The sequence below is a fragment of the Dasypus novemcinctus genome, chromosome 25 (assembly GCF_030445035.2).
Source record: "Dasypus novemcinctus isolate mDasNov1 chromosome 25, mDasNov1.1.hap2, whole genome shotgun sequence".
NCBI classification, from domain to species: Eukaryota; Metazoa; Chordata; class Mammalia; order Cingulata; family Dasypodidae; genus Dasypus; species Dasypus novemcinctus.
In genome coordinates, this window is record NC_080697.1 from 21,317,286 (window position 1) to 21,333,463 (window position 16,178).

General features: G+C 53.5%; 1 protein-coding gene across 2 annotated transcripts in view; it reads right to left on the reverse strand.

Annotated features, from left to right (window-relative positions):
* TOGARAM2 (TOG array regulator of axonemal microtubules 2) overlaps window positions 1-16,178 on the reverse strand; it is a 77,909-nt gene that overhangs the window by 30,749 nt on the left and 30,982 nt on the right. For both annotated transcript variants that reach the window (XM_058287799.1, XM_004452339.5), the window contains exons 6-10: window positions 14,901-15,070; window positions 8,881-8,927; window positions 5,797-5,963; window positions 2,636-2,780; window positions 2,254-2,418 (exon numbers count right to left, since the gene is read on the reverse strand). In XM_058287799.1, the coding sequence (XP_058143782.1) occupies window positions 2,254-2,418; window positions 2,636-2,780; window positions 5,797-5,963; window positions 8,881-8,927; window positions 14,901-15,070 (694 nt within the window). The remainder of the gene's footprint in view (window positions 1-2,253; window positions 2,419-2,635; window positions 2,781-5,796; window positions 5,964-8,880; window positions 8,928-14,900; window positions 15,071-16,178) is intronic.

The window sequence follows — 16,178 nt, forward strand, 5'->3', positions numbered from 1 at the left end:
AATAATATTGCTCCACCAATGGTAACAAATGGACCACACTAATGCAAAATGTTAATCATAAGGAAACTGTGTGTGAGGAAGGGTGTATATGGGAATTTCTGTCAAACTACAGCTTCTCTAAAACACACGTACAAGGCACCAGCAGAGAGACGCCAGCCTCTAGCCTCTTGAGGGTAGGTTTGCCTTTACTTTTGCCCATCTGCTATGCAGGACCCCTGCTCAGATATGTTCGTATTTATACCTTATGGCCCAGTAATTTCCATTCTGAGACTCTAGCCTAAGGAAATAACCCTCTGTGGGGAAAATGTTTCTTGCATGTACAGAACAGGAGTTTAGTAGACAGCTCAGTTCACCTAACCAACCAGATCTCCTGAGACACAAGAATCTCACAGGATTTACTAAGAAAAACAAGACGACACCCAAATTAATCATCCAGAATTAATATCCTTTCCAGCCAGACCAAAAAGTAAAAGCAGGTCCAAATTATAAAGCAACGTAAGCAATTCTTTGTTCACCATAAGGAAAGAGAAGGAGGAAGTTCAGCTTCCAGTGAAAGTTGTGAGAGGAGATTGTTGGCATATATACATATTTTTTATTTTATTCATTTATTTTTTTAGGAGGCACCGGGGATTCAACCCAGGACCTCGTACATGTGTAGCAGGCACTCAACCACTGAGCTATGTCCACTCCACACTTCTTTATTTTTTTAACTGCAACAATCCCACCCCCCTGTGGGTCTTATATTCCACCTGGACATATGTCTGCAGTTTAAATCATGAGAGGCAATGACAGGCCACACTGAGTTGAGAGACCTTCACCCTCTGGGGACCTCATCACCTTGAGGGACTTTGGCGTGGGTCTCAGTTCTGTTGTCTATCACATGAGTAGGTTGGATGAGACAGATTGGTATTTCCCAGTGTCAACCATTCAATCACCACTTTCATGAGTTTTTGCCACATCTCTGAATTATCTCTTCTTATATTTACACTATCTGGACTTTTCTTCAAATAAACCCATTTTTTCAAATCCTGAATTTATTTATTTTAAAGGGAAAATTTATGTCAAAACTATAATTGGTACACCAATATTATGTCATAAATAAAATATGTATTTATGAGAAAAAATAAAATGCTATAAACTTTAGCTATAAAGTGATTGTCACGTGATCTATGTATATTTTAAAATTAAATAAAAAATACATTAAAAATTTTTTAAAAAGATGCGAATTTAACCCATCCTGAAACTTACTATGGTGCACTGTCTTCAGAGGGTGCACTGAGTTTAAGAGACAGTTTCACATTATTTTTATTCAAAACACCATAACTGCTCTCATCTATATTTTAAGATGAACATATGCAATAATTTTTGTGTAATTATTTTATCAAAGTTTATAATTACGTTGTCTGATCAATTATTCTAGTTGTATACTCATAAAAATTATAACAACAAATTCAAGCTATGAAACAAAATGTTTTTAATCTAAAGTGGTTTAGATTTTTGTTCTGTGAGCTAAAATAGCTGTAAATAACAACTCCTTAAATAAAACTTTTTAAAAAAGAAAAAAAAAAAAAGCTATTGCCAGCCTCCTATCTTTCTGAGCCTGGAAGAGGCTCTCTTTGTTAAAAGGGGGCAGGGAGATGGAGGGGTTCATCCACGGTGGAGAAATGCTGGAGGGTAACACCATGTTAGGACTTTTTTCCCTTGTGGAATCAAAAGGATAGAAAGAGAAGTGAAAAGAGAGGCCAGTGGAAATCATTTATAGCATCCAAGTGAGTGCTGTGCCATCATTACCCACATCCCACAGTTAAGGAAACTCTGAACCAGGATGATTGTTTCCAAGCATTTTTTAGCAGCAAAATCTTTTCAAAGAAAATCTCACATGGATGCCCAATATGTGAAAAAAAAAAAGAGGTACCCAGCCCTGTCCAGCCCTGACATTGAAGAGCCAACAGGCAGGAAATCAAGGTTTCCCAGAACCCTCTCCTGGTGTTTGGGAAAGGGTGCTGGTTTCCAGTATCTTCTGGTCCACCTGCCCAGCCTCCCACAGTCCCCGGGGGTGACCTTCTGGCTCCCAGGCCCAGAAAACAGACACTTGAGTCCCAGACACCGTTTGCTTGTCTCGGGCAAGTCCCCCTCCCCTGTCACCAGGCTGCCCCCTCGCCTAACCCGGGCAACAGGCAGAAGCAGAGCAGTCCTGGCTGCCTTCGCCCCAAAGCACCCCGAGGCAGCCCAGGGAGGGGGTGCGGGCCCCACCTGACGCGTGGCGGGCGAAGCTGGGCTCCTGCTTGCTGACGGGGATGCTGGGCAGCGACGACCTGTTGGCCCGCCTCCTCAGGACGCCGCCGAGGCTGCTTCTGCGGGGGCTGCCCAGCCCCGTGGGGACAGACAGGGTCCCGCTGCCCCGGAGGGGAAGGAGGCCTGTGGAGGCAGAGAAAATCCTGAGGCAGGGCCGGTCCCGCCCGCCCGCCTCCCCCATGCCCTCCTTTGGAGATGGACCCATCAATGGCACCTCTCCAGTTTAGGAAGGGAGGATGGGAGCTGTGGACAGCCTCTCCTTTGAAGGCTGAGGCCCCAGGAGTCACCCAAGGTGCTTCCCCAGCCTGAGGGAAGACCCCTACCTCCAGGCAGCCAGTACCTTCCTTGGCCAGGGTTCTCCGGGAGGCCAGGCTCTGGGTAGCCAGCTCCCTCTCTGGTTCCTTCACCCTCCGAAACAGCTCCATCTCCTTCATCTGCTTCAGCCGCATCTTCTCCTGGGCAGACTTGGAGATGGTGACTTGGAGCTGGCGTGAGTTCAAGGCAAACCCCATTACTGCTGGGGACTCAATCCCATCACCGGGGCCCAGAGCACTCAGGCCATTCAGGGACACCAGGACGTGCCAGCCACTGGGCCCTCCACACCCGTTACCTGAGGGCCCTGTCTTTGTACGGCCTCGGCTCCGCTCTGATTCCGGAGCCTGTGACGGCAGTGACCTTGAGGCCATTTCTCAGATGTTTCACCGACTATGGTGCATCCTCAGAGTCCTCCTCAGATGTACCTTCTTCCTGAAACCACCCCTGGTCCTACACCCCACAGCCAGGCAAGGTCATTTCCTTCTCCAGACTTTCCATGCCCTCATTCATGCAATCAACAAAACCATGAGTGCCAGGCCCCGTTCTGGGAGTGAACAAGAAAGATGAAGTCCTCGCTGCCAAGGAGCTGACGCAGAGTGGAGGGGACAGACAGTAAACAGGCCCGTCTATAATGCCCGGAGTAAGTGCTACAATTAAAGTCGGGAGACAGAGGGTGACGGGGGTTTCTGTTTCAGGTAGGGAAGCTAAGAGGAAGCCTGAGGAGGCAAACGTTCAGCAGAGGCCCGGATGAACTGAGCAAGTCACGCTGGTTCCTGGGAGAGCAGGGTTCTTGAGTAGAGGCTTCAGCGGCTGCCAAGGCCCTGGGGCCGGCGTGTGGTTGGGGAGCGTGAGGAGGGCACTGGTGGGAGCATTCTGAGTCAGAGGAGGGGGAGGAAGGGGGGCGGGTGCCACATCACCTCGCAGGCGGCGGGGAGGACTTGGGCTTTTCCTCTGAAGTCCATAGAAGCTGGTGGGTTTCAGCAAAGGAGTGACATAATCTGATGTTCATTTTTGGAGGGTTGGGGGAGGAGTTCTCTAAAGTTTTTTTTTAATAACTTTTTTCGGGGGGCTATCGGGGCCAGGGATTGAACCGGGATGTCTGAGCCACAACTGCTCCCTTGATAACTTGTCATTTTGAACTAGTTTAAGACACACCTAGTTAAAAAGTAGAACCAAGAGTTCCCATGCAGGGGAGCAGATGTGGCTCAAGTGATTGAGCGCCTGCTTCCCACATGGGAGGTCCCAGGTTCAGTTCTTGGTACCTCCTAAAACAAAACAAAAAGAAGCAAACAAATGGAAAAAAAAAATTGTGTAGCTGATGTGGCTCAGTGGTCGAGTGCCAGCTTCCCATTTATGAGGTCCCTGTGTTCATTCCACGGCCCCATGTACCTACTTCACCCAGCTTCCTCCAACGATAACATCATACATTGCCATAGAACATTCCTACTTGCATTTTTTAGAAAGGATGGTGCTGGTGTCTACGTGGGGAAGACAGCAGGCTAGAAGAGGCTCCTGCAACAATTCAAGCAGGAGGCAGTGGGCTTGCACTCAGGAGAGTGGTGATGCGGATGGTGAGAACAGGCAGAATCTGGACATGTTCCCAAAGCAGAGCCAGCTGCTTTTGCTGATCCAAGGGGGGTGGCAGAAGAGAGAAAAAGAGGGGACAAGGGGGGCCCAAGATTTTTGGCCTGAGGCTCTGGAATTGGAATTGCTGTCGTTCACTGAGAAGGGACCCTGGGGAAAGATAAATTTTGGGGGTTGAGCTTTCAAAGTTGAGTGTTGGGCACAGTAAGTTTGAAGTATTTCTTAGACCCCTAAATGGAGATACTGAGCAGCAGTTACATATGTGAGTATGGAAAGGTCTGGGTTGGATCTGTAATTCGGGAGTCCTTGGCATATACTTAAAGCTATGGACCGGGTCAGGTCACCGATAGGGTAAGTAGAAACACACCAGAGGCCAGAAAACTGAGCCCTGGGGGACTCCAGCATCTAGAAAACAGGAAGATGAGGAGGACCATGCAAAGGAGGGCTGAGAAGGAGCTGCCTCTGATGTAGGTAGAGAGTGAGCCAAGAGAGAAGCCACCCCTTCACCTCCATCCCTAGATGGGTGATTTCGAGGATGAGCAGTGTGTTGTGTCAAAAGCTGTCAAGTTAGACAAGGCCTGAGATGTGGCTGCCTTGGGCTAGGTGGACATCACAGGTAGGGGCCTAAACTTTCAGTGGGACAGTGGGGACCAAAACCTGACTGCAGCAGGTTCAGAAGGGAATGGGAAGAGAGATGGGGCAATGGTATACTGTTGGTGTTTTATTTTGTTTTCTTAAAATGAAAGAGAGCAGAGAGAGGGAGAGAATGGGATGCTCGAAGTTGAGTTCACGGGGAGGGGGGTGAAGTTGTTTGCAATGTTGAGGTCTGTGGCGGGACCATGGGAAGGGCTCAGGTAGTGGTGTGGATGCGCATTTCATCGCACTGAGTTATCATTTTTTGTCGCATGTTCTGTCGCCCTCATCGCAGGGGGAGGATCGTGGTGCCTGGACTGGTGAGAGGTCTAATGTAGGACACGCACGCCGCAGGCATTTGAGCTATGTTTAGTGAATAGGACCTTATAGCTGGTTCAAAGAATGAGTGCAGGTGCCCAGCACAGCAACTTTCCAAATTTTACTGAATTCACCAGGACAGGTAGCAGAGGCACCTCCCAGGCCACTTTAGAAGGGCCAGGTGTTTGTCAGCCTGTGGAGCACAGCCTTTGGCTGGTCAGCCCCCAAGCCAGCTGCCTCTTGGCTGCTGCCGTGGGTGGTGGCTCGGATTACTGGGCCTGGTACACTAAGCTCCTCAGCATCTCCCCCACATCCTGCCTCCTTCCAGACCAGGTGTGCCCCCTCTCCCCGTTTTCCTTCCTTCTTCCTTCATCCCTTCACCCCCAGCTCCCCACTCCACTCTTCCCTTCATCTAGACCCCCACCTCCATCCGCCTCTGCTCCCTTCGTTTTTTTCTTCCTTTCTTTAGCTCTCACCCCTCAACCATCTCCAGGTCCTAGCCAAATACTAGGGGCAGCTGCCTTGGGGCTCTCCCTTGCCCTCCTCTGTTTTCCACTAGCTGGTCCCATGCCTGTACAGCAAAGGAACAGCCTTGTGTTCACCAGTGGTCCACTTTGACCCCAACTTCATCCTCCCCCACCTCACAGATACCTTGGTGCTGTTCTCCTTCTGGTCCTCTTCTTTTAGCAAAGGGTGGGCTTCTTTGGCATGGCTGAAAGGGAAGGCTGTCAGTGCAGGAGAAGATTGAGATGAAGGCAGGACAAGCTTCTCAGCAGCTGCTGACTTGTCTCTGATGGGCAGGGCCGAAGGTCTTGGCTCTGAGGAGGTACGAACAAGAGGGCACCCAGCACCCTGAAGCAGTAGCCAGCCCTTTGGGCTGCCCTTGAAGCTCTATGACCCTGAAATTGGTGTAACCTTTACTGCCTAAGACCTCCACCCTCAATTCTTCCACCGAACCTTCCTTGATGGAAAAAGGCACAAATTAAATTTAGTCTACAGAGAAGCACTGGGCAGGGAAGCAACATAATCTACTTGTTTTCATTAATTCATTCACTCGTTCATTCAACAATGACCGTGCACCCATTATAAGACTGGGAAGGGGGTGAGGAAGCTGGGCAGGAAACAGATCTGTTTTCTCAGAGTTTTAAGATATTTCCTGAGAATTGTAAATTTATCTTGCCTGGAAGGTATGTAACTCAGGAAGAGAAAAATTAAAATGGACACACACAGCATTTTATGCTACCAAGGGTCTGTCTGAAACAGAGTGGAATGGTAGAGGTGGACGGGGCCAGAGAACTAACGAATGCTAGTCTAATCCTCTCACTTTACATGCGGGGACAAATGACCTGGAGAGGACCTTGTGGCTAAGGAAACGCAAATGCATTTCCAAATGACATTAAATCTAGAACATCTTTTTGTCATTCTCTGATTTTAAAGCAACTGTCTTGGGATGGAGGCAGGGAGGTTCATTAATTTTCTTTTATGTTAAACAGGTTCTCCTGCTCACCAAGTTTTTGGGGCCCACGGTCCTCGAATGAATTTGTAAATTAGGGGTCAGCCGGAACCTTCTGCACAGGACCCCTCAGCTTGGAGCAGGGAGCACTGGAAAATCCATTAGGAAGATCATGGGCCAAGGGTGAAGGGGGCTGGCAGAGCGGCCATCTCCCCAGACTTAGCGGCAGGGCAGAGGAGCCAGCTGACCTGGCCGAAGGACTGCAAGGTGCCTCAAGGTGGAGGGAGAGCCCCAACCTGAGACAAGCCCAGGTGAGCTGGGCACGGGAACATGTCTGGGCAGCACTGTCCCCAGCCAACTGCGGGAGGGTCAGAGAGCCCTCTGAGCACCTGCTCTTGGGTACCCACTCCTCACAGCCCCCTGCAGGACTGCTTCTTAAGCAGCAGCCCTGTGAGCCAGAGGAGGGGTGCTTACTGATCTCAGGTTTAGCCCTAAGGGGCACCAGGGTGCCGTGTGCTTCTGGCCAGATGGCAGGACTTGCCTGGCCCGGGGAGCCACTAGAAGCAGCTGTCACAGCCGTTTCTGTGCCAGGCTCGTCCTCAGCCCAACTCTGTGTCCTGATTCCGGGGGCTTCTTGGGCAACAGACTCTGACCCCTGCTGAGCTGGTAAGTGGGAAGCAGGTCGGGGTGAGGCCACCCCCTCCTGCTGTCCAGCACGTCCAGCACAGCAGCTGCCTCGGGCCCCTGCTGCCTGCAGCTTGGACCGAGGAGGGGGCTCTCCTCCACCCAGGGCCCCTCAGCCACACCTGTGGCCTCCCGCCCCCTGCCGTCTCGCTGAGGCTCTACTTCCCCCCTCCCACGTCTCTAAAGTTAGATCTTCACCCAAAGAGGATCCCTGCCCCCTCCACCAACCCACCCCCGCCAGTTCTTCAAAAACCTCTCTGAGCCTCGGCTTCCGCCTGCCCCCTGGCCTCCTCTCACCCCAGGCTTGGCCCTATTTCCGACGTTTGAGCCCCCCTGACCATTCTGACTGCAGGGTTGGTGGGACGTGCTTTAATTTCTCACTCTGTCCGGTGAGAAAAGCTCTGCTCCATTTACTTAAAATTGGTGCAAAAACAATTTTGAAAATGTGCTTTCATCAAGTGTGACATATGTACCACATAGGTCATCTACCACCAAGATGCAAGGTGGTAATGATAGGATCGAAGACGGGGACCCTGTGTTGTATGCATGAGTGTTCCACAAACTCACAACTTCCCAAATAAATAAAAAAGAATGAAAAAAGGAAAGGAAAGGAAAGGAAAGGGGAAGGAAAGGGGAAGGAAAGGGGAAGGAAAGGGGAAAAGGGAAAGGGGAATGGAGAGGAGAGGAGAGGAGAGGAGAGGAGAGGAGAGGAGAGGAGAGGAGAGGAGAGAAGTGCAAGAGGCCGCAGGACAATGGGGACCCAGTTTTGGAGCTGTGCAGGTCTGACTTTTGGTGGGCCCACGAGTCACCCCCAGAGACTGGGGGAAACGGCAGCTCACCCAGCTTCAGCATGCCTCTGCATATCAGATGGGGACCATGCCATCTCAGACACCTGGGTCCTAGGGAGGCCCCGCAGGCTGGCATTTGTCCCCATGCCTGGCCCTGAGCAGGGGCTCCAGAAAGGCTGCTTCTTGGCCCTCCTTGTCCAGGGCTGCACCCACCCTCCAGTGTGGGACCACCGTGACGTCAACTTCCCTGCCCATAAGATGAGGGGCTAGAGAAGCAAATGTGGTTCAACTGATAGAACATCCATCTACCATATAGGAGGTCCAGGGTTCGAACCCAGGGTCTCCTGACCCGTGTGATGAACTGGCCCACATACAGTGCTGCCATGTGCAAGAAGTGCCGTGCCATGCAGGGGTGTCCCCGCATAGGGAAGCCCCATGTGCAAGGAGTGCACCCCGCAAGGAGAGCCGCCTCGCATGAAGAGAGCGCAGCCCATCCAAGAGTGGCACCACACACACGGAGAGCTGACACATCAAGATGACGCAACAAAAAGAGGCACAGAATCCCGGTGCCACCAAGAATGCAAGCGGACACAGAAGAAAGAACACACAGCAAATGGACACAGAAAGCAGACAACAGGGCGGGGCAAGGGAAGAGAAATAAATAAAATAAATCTTTGGAAAAAAAAGATGAGGGGCTGGACAAGAGCTCTCCCAGGTCTCCTCAGGTCCCAGTTCTGATTCTATGACCCAGCCCAGGAGCCCAGAGAGTCAAATAACAAATGGGGGGGGATGCCCATGGAGAGTACATACCCAGAGATTTGGGGGTCTTCTCCTGAGGCCCACTCTCCCGAGCCAGTCTAAAAGAATGGGGGCAAGAAAAGCATCGTGAGCGGAGGCAAGCTGGAGGCGCTGCTGCGAGGACTGCAGGGTTGCTTGGGATGGGGAGGGGTTGACATGGGGGACACAGGTGACGGGGCTGTAAAGAGACACCTGGCTGGGTGCAAAGGCCAGGGCAGACCACCTGGCAGGCCAGAGCAGGCCAGGCTGGGCGTCCAGACATGCCCTCAGCCCTATCTTTGGGCTGCGTGTCCCACTGGCTCCCCGGGAAGCCAGCACCCACGTGGAAAGCGTCAGTCACAAAGGATGCCCCCTCCTTGCTGAGACTTCTTGGGCCTGGCTAGCAGGAGGGGAGCAGCTGGCAGATGAGGACTAAATCTCCCAGCTGAGAGAAGAATGAGTCCAAGTTCTCCAAACTCTTGCCCAACAAGAATTCATTGACCCCAAAATATTCTATCTCCCTAAAATAGCAGCCTCATCTTCCTCATCTCCTTCCAGGAGCTAGCAGGATTGATCTCCTTTGCTGCTGATGAAAAGGCACCACAATTTTGTACTAAATGCTCACAGGAAGGGAAAAGGGTGGCAATGGCAGCACTGGCTTTTATTGTCATTTTTAAAGGGCTGTGCTGTTTACTCATTCAACAGATATTTATTGAAGGCCTGCTGCATGCAGACACCATTCTAGACCCAGGGACTAGAACTTGAATAAGACAGATGACAACCTGCCCTCATGGCGCTCATGTTCCATGAAGACCAGTGGGCTTTCTCTTCCCTGCTAGGAAAGGCAGAGCCACCGGAACCCCAGGGGCTGGCAGGTCACAAGGGTCCCTACAAACGGAGTGGGAGTGTCCCGTGCCCCAGTCTCAGAGGTTTCACTCGGCGCAGGGTGGGCCAAGGGCAGGCAGGTGGAGAGCCCATGCCCTTGCCTGCCTTGGTCCAAGGGGCCCCTGACCTGGGGGACTGGGGAGGTCAACAGGGCCTGGGTCCTCCAGAGGGGTGGGGCTTCGAGATGGACCCAGACCTGCCAGGACTGGGCCTTCCTCCCCGATCTGGACCCCGTGGAAGGCTCCTGGGGGCTGGGGGAGCAGGCCAGCGTCCCAGGGCAAGCCCGGCCTGGAGAGCTCAGCCACCAGGACTTTGCACCAGTGGGGGGGGGGGGCAGGGGGGTCGGGGGTGAGCAGGGGCAGGAGAGTGAGCTGTGTCCTTGGCACCTGAGGTGGCAGGGAGGCCTCGGGTTGCCTGACGGGGACAAAGGGCACCCAAAACCCTGCCGATGCGTCCTTCTCCCAGGCCTGGCTTCATCCTGCTCAGGGCCCGTGGCTGCAGTCCTCTGTCCTCAAGTCCAAGACCGCTCTTCCTCCCTCTTTGAGCAAGAGGCTCAGCGTCGAGGGCTCTCAATTTGCTTCTTTCTCCCCTTCGCCTCCCCTTCTCCGCAGACCCCTCAGCAGAAAGTGCTGAAAGCCAGGGTGGACACCCCTGCCAGAACCTTGACCTTTCTCCAGGAAGCTCCCCAGCCTCCCTGCCCCCTGCAAAAACCTCACTGCCCCCTAAGGCTGGCCCCAGGTGCCAGTGAGAGGGGTGGGAAGAGCGAGACTCAGGACCCGCAGGAGCCCTCTCCCTGTCCGGACACCCACGAGCCTCCCAGGGCACTGTGATCCCCACATGTCCAAAAGTGGCCCAGTCACTGTCCCCGCCCTTGCCGCCAGCTCCTCCCGATTCCCTGCCTCTGCAAAGGGCACCGGCTCGGTCCCGCTGCTGCAGCAGGAGGCCCGGCTGGTCCTCAGACCATTCCCTCTTCACCGGGCCCGATGGTCGGCAAGCCCCGGGCAGACCCCCGTCTCCCTCGGTCACAGGCCCGCGGCCTATGCCTGCACGGGTGCTGCCGACATCTCCCTGGATCCCTCCGCCACCCCCCCTCAGTTTGCATGGCCCAAGCCACTCTGCAGTTGCCTGATTGGCCTTTTTAGAGCAATCCCGATGTCACGCACGCTGGAAAGCCTTCAACGGCACCTCATTATCTCAGGATCAAACCCATACCAGGCCCTGCAGCCCTGCCGGCCTTCCCACCTGTCTCAGGTAAGCACAGGTGCGGCCACACAAACGCCTCCTGGCGCCCTAAATGCCTCACCAGCTCCCGCATCAAGTCTCCATCCTGCCAACTCTCCCTCAGCCTTCAAAACTTGGCATGGCAAGCCCCCCTCAACTAGAAAGAGTGGGCATCACCATCCCCAAATCCTCAAGACTAGACTAAAGTATACCTATTATTATTCTGTTACAGATTTAGGATTATTCGAGCAATGGAAGAACTTTTATCACCGACATAAAGGCAGTGGCCACCAGAGGTTCTGAGGGGAGGGAGAGGGAAGAATAGGCACAACATGGGGCCATTTTGAGGACACCTGAATTGTCCTGCATGGCATTGCAGTGAGAGGTATGGGCCAATATACATTTTATTGAAACCTATAAAATTGTGTGAAGCAGAGTGTAAAGTATAATGTAAACTATAGTCCACAGTTAGTAGCCATGCTTCAATAAGTGTTCATCAATTGTAACAAATGTACCATACTAATGGGTGTTGTTAATGGGGAAAGTGTGGGATGGGGATGGAGCATATGGAAATCTCCATTTTTAATGTAACATTTATGTAATCTAAAGCTTCTTTAAAAATAAAAATTTTAATTAAAAAAAAACTCGGCATGGGCCTCACCTCCTCCAGAAAGCCTTCCCAGCCTGATTCCACAATCATTTCCACTGAACTCTCCCGCTTATTAAACAGCCTTCTATCTCAGCACTTACCTCACCGGGCTTTCTCTCTCTCTCTCTCTCTCTCTCTCTCTCTCTCTCTCTCTTTTTATTATTCTTTTTCAAATGTTACATTCAAAAAATATAAGAGGTTCGCATATACCTCCTACCCCTCTCACCCCACTCCTCCTACATCAACAACCTCTTTCATTATCATTGCATTTGGTGAATACATTTTGGAGCACTGCTGCACCAAATGGATAATGGTTTACATTGTTGTTTACACTCTTCCCCAGTCCACCCAGTGGGCCATGGCAGGACAAAGTAGATACAACCCCAGGTACTGGTTCTCTTGAGGGCTACAGAGACCCACAGGTTCTATGGTCATGGCAGATGGCTCTGGAGTTCAGTGCCATGTCAGCTGGTCCTCACTGGGCTTTGATTCAATGATTTTCTTGTAAACCTTTCCCACGAATCCCTAGAGCACGGAGACCGGGTCTCATTCAACTTCCTGTCACAGCACCAAGCTCAGGCCTGACACAATAGGTACTAAGTGGGTAGGTGAGTGTAGCAGTTTGATAAGGCTATGAATTCCAAAAATAGATATTGGATTATGTTTGTAATCAGGTCTATTACTCGGCATGATTAAGTTATGATTAGGGCTTTGGTTGGGCCATGTCATTAGGGCATTGAGTCCCCATTGGTGGGTGGGGACTCACAGATAAAAGGCATGGCAAAGGACAGAGTTGGGGGTTTTCTGATGTTGGAGTTTTGATGTTGGAGTTTGATACTGAAGTCTTAAACTGGAGCCCCGGGGAAAGAGACAGAGCCATACACCTGACAGTCTATAGTTGACCTTGTGGAGAGAGGCAAAGCCTAGAGAGCCTCATAGTCTACAGCTGATCTTGTGGAGGAAACAGAGTTGCTGAGCCCAGAGCAACCGAGGAAGCCTGAACCCTCGCAGATGTTGGCAGCCATCTTGCTCCAACACATGAAAATAGACTTTGGTGAGGGAAGTAACCTAAGCTCTATGGCCTGGTATCCGTAAGCTCCTTCTCCCCAAAAATACTCTTAATAAAAACTAACCAGTTTCTGGTATTTTGCATCAGCACCCCTTTGGCTGACTAATGCAGTGAGTGAGCGAGTGCACATGAGCGGGTGAGTGAAATGGTAACGAGCCTCCTGGCCACCATTTGCCGGAGACCCTCGCAGAGTCAGTGGAGGGAAGATGATGGCACCACCTGTCAGCAAACAGGCAGTTGGTTCCCGAGGAAGGAGCCCATGCCAGGTCAATGCCTGGCACCACAGGAGCCACAGAGATGTTGAGATAAGGCCCCTGGCCCCTAGCCCTCGCTCCAAGTTGAGTAACAGAACGAGGTTTAAATAAAAGCTAAACAAAATAGCAGAAGGGGAGTGGTGGGCAGTCCATGTGCTGGCACCACTGCCCTCCTTGCTGCTCTGAGCAGAGCAAAGAAGACTTTAAAGCAGGGCAGCTGTGCCACTGGGCTCACAGAACAGCAGAAGCTGGACGGGGCGGGCAGAGGGTGCAAGGTCTGTGTGTGGGGGAGTGGACAGGGTGTTGGCAGGGAAGGTGCCATCTCAGGAAGTGAGGTCCGGACACAGCACATCAGCAGTGGGCACAGTGGGGAAGGAAGTTCCCCGTGGAGCTGCAGGGGTGGCGATGTGGTGGGCTGGGGCTGACCTAGCCCATCAGGCCAAGCTGTGGGCAACGGGAAGTCTGTGAAGACATAGTGCGTGGCAGAGGGGACACCTGGAAATAAAAGATGAGGACAGATGGTGAAGGACTGCAAGGGACAGGCTAGGAGAAAACTGTAAGGGGCCATGGAGGAGTCAGTGAGCCAAAACTGTGAGGAGAAGGCACTGGGAAGGGGATTGCAGAGGGCCTTGGGATTTTGTGGTTTTGAGAAAGATTGGAGGGGATATGGCAGTCTTTTAGAGAGAAAGGAGAGTAGAAGAGGAATGAAAAATGAGGCTGAGATTTGAAGACCTTGACAGAGATAAGGGTTCTTGGAAGGGACAACGTGCTCCACGTTGACCGAGAGGCGGCCCATCACCCCGCAGGGAGGTGGAGGCAGGGGCCAGGCCTGGGGGGCAGAGAAGTCAGAGCTGGAGTGGGAGAGGCAGAGTTGGGGAGAACAAAGAGATAGAGTTTTGGGGGATAGCTGCGTTTAAGAGCTGGCTGAGGGGAGGACGCAGGAGCTTCCCTGGAAGGTTGAGAGGCAGGGACAAGGCAAGGGGCGAGGAAAGTTCGAGATTCTTTGTTTTTTAAGGGATTGAGCCCAGGACCTCATATGCAGGAAGCTGGCACTCAACCACTGAGCCACATTGGCTCCCCTGAATTGTGTTTTTGTTGTTGTTTTTTAGGAGGCACTGGGGACCGAGCCCCGGACTCCCCGTGTGGGAAGCAGGCGCGCAATCCCTTGAGCCTCATCCGCTCCCCTCAACGTTCTTCAACAGCTCAGATGATGCAAAGAAGTCAGGAATAAGGAGATGGCGGGAAAGGTCACTGGTCAGCGGCCAGAGGCCCCCGTTACCACCCATAATGCCACTCGGAGGGAGGTGTCAGGCGGTGAGGAAGCAGAGGTGAGACTCGAGCCGAGAGCCAGAAACCAGGTCCGCGCACAGTGCCACCCACACAACGGGCAGGGGAGGCACACGGGAGAGAGTGGAGATGCTGGACAGAAATGGGTAAGGGCCCCAAAGCACTGGGAGAGAAGCGGGTCCCGGCATGAAGCCAACCGTGTGAGCTGCAGTCCTCAGATGCCCACACCTGCTCCACGGCTGACCGTGGGGTTCCTCGCGGCCGCCTGGACAGTGCTGTCTGTCCCCACGGACAAACCACAAGCCCAGATTCCTTACAACACAGAGCTCCTCCATCCCACCGGTTCCCAGCCCTTCTGAAGACCCCAGCCCCAACAAGATCATGCTATAAGCCCTGCCAGGAGTCGTGCTTTAAAGCAAGGGGCCTTTTCTTCTTCACAACTGCCACGACATACACGTGGAAATCTGAAGAAGGTAGAGGCTTGAGACATACCTACTGTGCCAGAGTCAAGGGTCAGAGTGGCCCCGGCAAGGACGCAGCAGCCTCCCCAGGCTGGGGACCCAGCCCTGTGCTCCCGGCACCCCCAGAGCTCTGCCCCGGCACGGAGCTTCCACCATGGGGAGCCCAAGCAGACACTTGGGGAATGGGGCGGGGGGCTGCAGGGTAGGATGGAGTTGGGGCTGCTTACCGTGTGCGTGGGGCCCTCAGGCCAGGAGGCAAGGGGCTGCGCAGGGAGCCGGGCGCAGCAGCGGACCCCCGGGGCAGTCCTGCCACAGGGATGGGCGGGATGACGATGCCTCCCAGCGACTTGAGCATCTTCTCGTCTCGGCAGTGCAGGTACTGGGGGGACACCTGCACCTGGGCGCAAAGGTGGAGGTGAGGGTTCTGGCCCACTCAGGTTGTACCCCTTCCCTTGGCACCTCCCACAGCCTGGCCCTGGCAGGGCCCATCTGGGCTGGGAAGTGTCGTCCTGCTTCTCTTCCCGGCCACACCCCTCCAGGCCCCCCAGAAAGCTCATGGTTCCCCGACCTTCAGGTGAGAAGGCTGTGGAGGGTGCACCTCTCACCCCTGCTCCAGCCCCTTCCCGTGTGCTCATGATTTGTTTTTCTGTTCTCCTTGTACAAACCCCCCAGAACATCAGAGAGGGAAGAGACCTTGGGAAGCCTCTGGTCCACCCCTGTCTTTTTGTGGCTGAGCACGCAGGTCCAGGGGGAGAAGGACTCACCCAAGGTCCCGTGGCCAGGGCGGGCCAGAGCAGGACGCGGGGCCATCTGCTGAGTCCTGGCCCAGCATTCTTTGCCCTCTGCCACCCTCCCCTGCTTAAAGCGGGGAGGTCAGGAAGCCCGTGGAATTTGGGGATCATCAGTTCTAGCACAAGTGGTCGCACAGCCTCTGCTTGAGCACTTTCAGGGACGGGGAGCTCTTCACCTCCCGGGCAGCCTCCCCAAAGCCCCAGGAGCCCAGCTGGAAAGGTTTTCGATTTTTGGGGTCAAATGAACCAAGGACCCTGAGCCTGTCCCAATGCCCAACCCCTCTCCCCCAGCTCCTGAGACACCTCCAGAGCCCGCAGGCGGCCAGAACACAGCTCAGCAGCTCCGATGACACAGCTCATCCTGATTTCACTGCTGGACTTCACTCAGTTCACTCAGCCAATTGGTGGTTGTGCTGAGACTGGAACCCGGCTCCCCCCCGCCCCGCCTGGGGCCCTGTCCCTGTCCCTGGTGGGGGCGCTGCAGAGCATGGCCCAGAGGCCTCTGGGAGGCCAGGCCAGGCCCTAAGGGGCAGGATTCCAGGTCATTCGGCCCTGCCCCCCCTCCGGGGGAGGCCATCCCAGGTCACCTCTGCCCCTGCCCCAACCGGGCACCCCTCTCTGAGTCCCAGACCCAGGATTCTCCAGGCCCCATCCTGCTCGCCCCCCATCTCTGCCGCAGCTGAACTCTGCAGGCCTCCCCACCTCCAGGGTGTT